Genomic DNA, 4,627 nt, shown 5'->3' on the forward strand with positions numbered 1-4,627 from the left:
TTTTGTTTTTTAATTATAAAATTCTAGACCAGGACATGCTTTTTTCATTTAATATTTGTAATTAAACTATTGAATAGAACAGAAATGTATACTGTTACAGTCTTTATTAGCTTTTCCTATTGAGTTAATTAAATGATTTCATTTGGTTATCAAATGCTGAAATGAAAACGATTAGTACTTTAACCAATTAAAGCTGAGTAAGGATCTACCATAATAAATCTATAATTATAATCTGCATAAATTGTTAGCTAAGGCATAATAAATAAGTTCTGCCACTCAGTCAGCAAATGACATTAATTTGGTAAAATTTCAATAAATCTAAGCGCAGTTAATTTGTCGTTAAACGATACAAATTAACTCTAATTATTAGTGTATTTCCATGAATTCTTTATTAAGAACCATTTAATATACTAGCAATTAATCTCGGAGCAAGGTGCAAACTTATACAAAACTGTATACATAAGTAATCTCTTAATTGTCATTTACATTTTGGATTATGTGCTACAAACAAGATACATACTAATTTTATGATCAAAAAATTTGTTGGATGGATGTGCGCGCATTGATAAGTAAAGTAGTGAAAAGTTTGTTTGTAACTATCATCATCACATTATAAAAGATCATGACCTGATTAATAAATATATCTTCTTAGAATTCTAATAGGTTCAATTCTTGTACCTTATACATGTAGTAGCTTTAAAGAAATTGCAGTTGTTAATTCCAATTCAACCCATTCAACAATTTATATTGCATATATGATTTTTAAACTTGCACAATGTTTCAAAAATCGTACTGTTTGATTGAATCGACTCTTTTTATCAATATTAAATGCATATTTTGACGCATTTGCCAATAAAATCAACTGATCCATTATTTAGATTTAGTGGTGTTCATCCAAATAATTCAGTATTCACATAAACCGATTATACTTTACAAATCTTAGAAAAAAGCATGCTACAATGATTTGATAACAAAATTTTTTCCTAATAAGTCTCGAATAAGTACCAAATTGACATGTTCTTAAAAAGAACAACAGCAATCAGATACATTCATTGTGGATGTGTAGCAGTTATCGTTTTTTAATTTTCTTATAGTGCATTGTTGTACTTTAAGTCATGTTATGAATGTCGATGTCAGTGTTAAATAAGCTCTGAATGTTAATTATGATTGGCACCTGCAAGAACATATTTTCAAGTCACTCTGAAAAACTCATTTCCCGTGGCAAAATTAATACAGAAAATGCACTTCATAAAGGTTAATAGAGGTTCATAGAGGTTAAAACTACTAATATGAGACACATGATGAAAAAAAAAAAAGAGAGAGAGAGAGAGAGAGAGAGAGAGAGAAAATTTAAAGGGATCTTTTTGGAGTCGATATCACAAATATTGGAAGTAGTTCAACTGCATTGAACAAATATTTACTATGAGACATTTAAATCATGTTTATGAGATTCCTATAGACTCTAACTTTAGTTTTGATTTACGATTTTCTTAATGGTTTATTTGTTTGAAATTAAAAATGAAAGTTGTACTAAGTCTTTTTGTTGCTGTTTTAAGATACATATTTTAAAAACTTTGCAAAAGGTTCATCATCAGACCTTTGAATTTCGAATGCTTCTAAACGTTTTGATTAGAAAAGTAAAATAAGGAAAAAAAATTGATATTAGAAAATAGAGACAATATTGTCAGTTTATTTCGAAATTCTAAATAGATTGATTTATGGGGTTTATGTCTCTTTACTTATTCGTTATGCAAGAGCAAGCTCTATATACGAACAATACGAGCCAAGCTACTAATAAACAAGTTTTCGGAACAAGAATATCGAGAAAGGTAAAGGTAGGGATTTATGATATTGTTTGCAAAGTAAATTGTCTCGCACGACTTCTACATATTACCCCCTGGCGAGACCGATACAATTCATAGCATTCTCTACTCCCTGGATAGCATACAATTAGAGCAGACAAATTACGGCGCTAATGCTTTTTATTCACAAAACAGCTCGTCTCATGAGCCAGAGACCCAGTTTAACCCCTGGTGGAGAAAGTGCACTAGTAGAGTATAGTTACATGGTTAACCAGGATACAATGCTACCACGATAGCGACACACCAGACTCAAACCCGGAGCTACCGCGTCCAAATCGGTCAACACTATCAAATGCACCAACACCTCAATCAAAATCAGCTCTACGCAAGTTCTATGGTCGACAGAATGACCTTGTCAGCAAGTACAACGTTTTATTATTACAAATGTTGACTGACGTTTTTTATACTACTTATAACATTATTTATACACCGGACTGACGACGGTTTCTTGCGTTTTTCATGATCTTGACAACAAGCACACTTCGGGTGCGACCATTCGGCAAGGGTTGCTTACTTTTTCTAGGCACCTGATCAAATCTCTATCTTTCGTAATACATACCACTTTTTAACTATAGAAACATATCTTTTTGCAAATATTCCCTTTTGACTTCCATATTGTAGCACACAGGAAATCATGGCTTATTTCTACTATGTTTCAGTAGAAATTATTGTTTTTTTAAATTATTCTATGGAAAATGATATAAATGTCTCACAGAAAGTTTTTTTTTCAATATTTTACTAATCTTCTACGACAAAGATAATGTAGTTGCATTCCCTCGTATTTTTGTAACATTACATCATTGCATTCAAGAGAATATCTTGTGTTTGATTGTTTCTAGTATCTGCATATAAATATTAAATGTATATTCTTTATAACCTATTTCGAGTATTTAAACTCAAAACTTCTACAAGTAAATGAAAAGCCACACAGAGATACACCGATCTCTTCAAATGCTCTCTCTCTCTCTCTCTCTCTCTCTCTCTCCCCTCTCTCTCTCTCTCTCTCCTCTCTCTCTCATATTTGCCTTATATTGATAGCTTAACCTCTTTTGAAACTTATTTAAAGATATCTTTACACCTTCTAGTTTTGTATCAATTTTTTCGACGGCAAATGCGTTTTGACAGTGAATTGAAATTATGAAATGATTTTTATAACTTAGTCGTATTATTCTTCCACTATGAATGTGACTTTGTCGATTCTTTCAAATCATTCAAAAAGTATGGCAAAAACAGACTGCTCTCTCTCTCTCTCTCTTTCTCTCTATATATCTATCTCTTCTTCTCTACCTTCTCTCTGTCTCCCCGATTTTTGTACAATGACACAGAATTTAGTTTGATTATTACTGGTGTTGTAAGTTTAAACCATAATAGTATATGTAAGAACATATACTGTAAAAAATCAGCCATTTCTTAAAACAACTGTTATGAAATTGGATGTAGAAGACACTTAATACTGTATTTGTGATTTAATGATATACAATTTAATTATGAATACTGATATAACCAATTATTTACATTGTGTATACTTGGTCTTCTTTCTTATTCAGTATACCTACAAATAATAAAATACAAATATATCAACCTGTTAAAGATATGTTAAAACATGAGATCAATAATTCTCTGTTGACTATATATTTAATATAAAAACATCAATTAAAATATGATTGATCCTTTTTTAGTTCAAAAACAAATAATGTTTTACTATTAATACCTTTTTCAGAAATTTAGGTCTGTAAGAAATTTAAAAAAGTATTTAATATCACAGCTTAATTATAATTGATGAGTTAATCAAATTGACCAATCGAACAAATTGAATATACCTTTTTAGGATAGGTAGGTCCGTAACCTCCGGTCAAAAGTCCACCAAAGCTTCCTGCGGAGGCTCCAGCTGAGGCAGCAGAAAGTCCAGCGGCGGCGGCAGCGCTAGCGGCTGCAGATCCACCGAATCCGAAAGGTTGGTAAGATCCGTAATAATATGAAGGGAAACCGTAGGACACTGATGGGTAATATGAAGGGAAAACGGAATAACTGGATGGGAAAAAAGAGTACTGGCTAGAGTATGGGAAAGAATTGTAAAACCATGGGTAACCAAATCCGGATGAAGCAGCAGCGGCCGCTGCAGCGGCATTTTGTCCAGCGGCAGCAGCAGCAGCAGCGGCAGCATTTCGTCCAGCAGCGGCAGCAGCGGCGGCGGCGGCAGCACCACCAGCGGCAGCTGCAGAGGAGGCAGCTGAACCACCACCAATTCCAAATAAACCTGTGTTGAGTCCACCCAAAACACCTCCTCCTAAGCCGGTTCCGAAAGAAACACCACCAAATCCACTTCCAACAGAAATACCGCTAGCTCCTCCACCAAATCCACTTCCTACTGAAATACCACCAATGCCTCCACCAATTCCACCGCCGACAGAGATGCCACTAAAGTCGACTCCTTCTCCACCGAATTTCCAAACTCCACCATGCCAGTGAGGATAATAGTCGTTGTTACTGTAGTCACTATCTCCGTCAGCGGCAACGCTGATCACAAAACAGGCAAGGGCAACTAATCTCAGCATCTGTGATATATATTATTATCTATACGTTAAAGAATAGACACATGCATTCATTTAATTGAGAAGTATTTCATTTGTGAGTTTTGTACGTAACAATTTCTTTGCGATTTTTCTCAAAATTTTAAGTTTGAAAAGAAAATAATCAGAAATTAACATTTTCTTTATATTGCCTAAGTCGAACCTACCTCTGGAGTTTCTGCTGCCTCTAAAGAC

General features: G+C 33.7%; 1 protein-coding gene across 1 annotated transcript; it reads right to left on the reverse strand.

Moving 5' to 3' along the window:
• Positions 1 to 3,313: 3,313 nt before the first annotated feature.
• Positions 3,314 to 4,627, reverse strand: LOC128178012 (ctenidin-3-like). Its single transcript, XM_052844999.1, has 3 exons — positions 4,600 to 4,627; positions 3,683 to 4,417; positions 3,314 to 3,414 (listed from the first exon to the last, which is right to left on the reverse strand). The coding sequence occupies exons 2-3, from the start codon at positions 4,415 to 4,417 to the stop codon at positions 3,406 to 3,408; spliced, it is 744 nt and encodes a 247-aa protein (XP_052700959.1). The 5' UTR covers positions 4,600 to 4,627; the 3' UTR covers positions 3,314 to 3,405.

Source organism: Crassostrea angulata, chromosome 3, assembly GCF_025612915.1.
Source record: "Crassostrea angulata isolate pt1a10 chromosome 3, ASM2561291v2, whole genome shotgun sequence".
NCBI classification, from domain to species: Eukaryota; Metazoa; Mollusca; class Bivalvia; order Ostreida; family Ostreidae; genus Magallana; species Magallana angulata.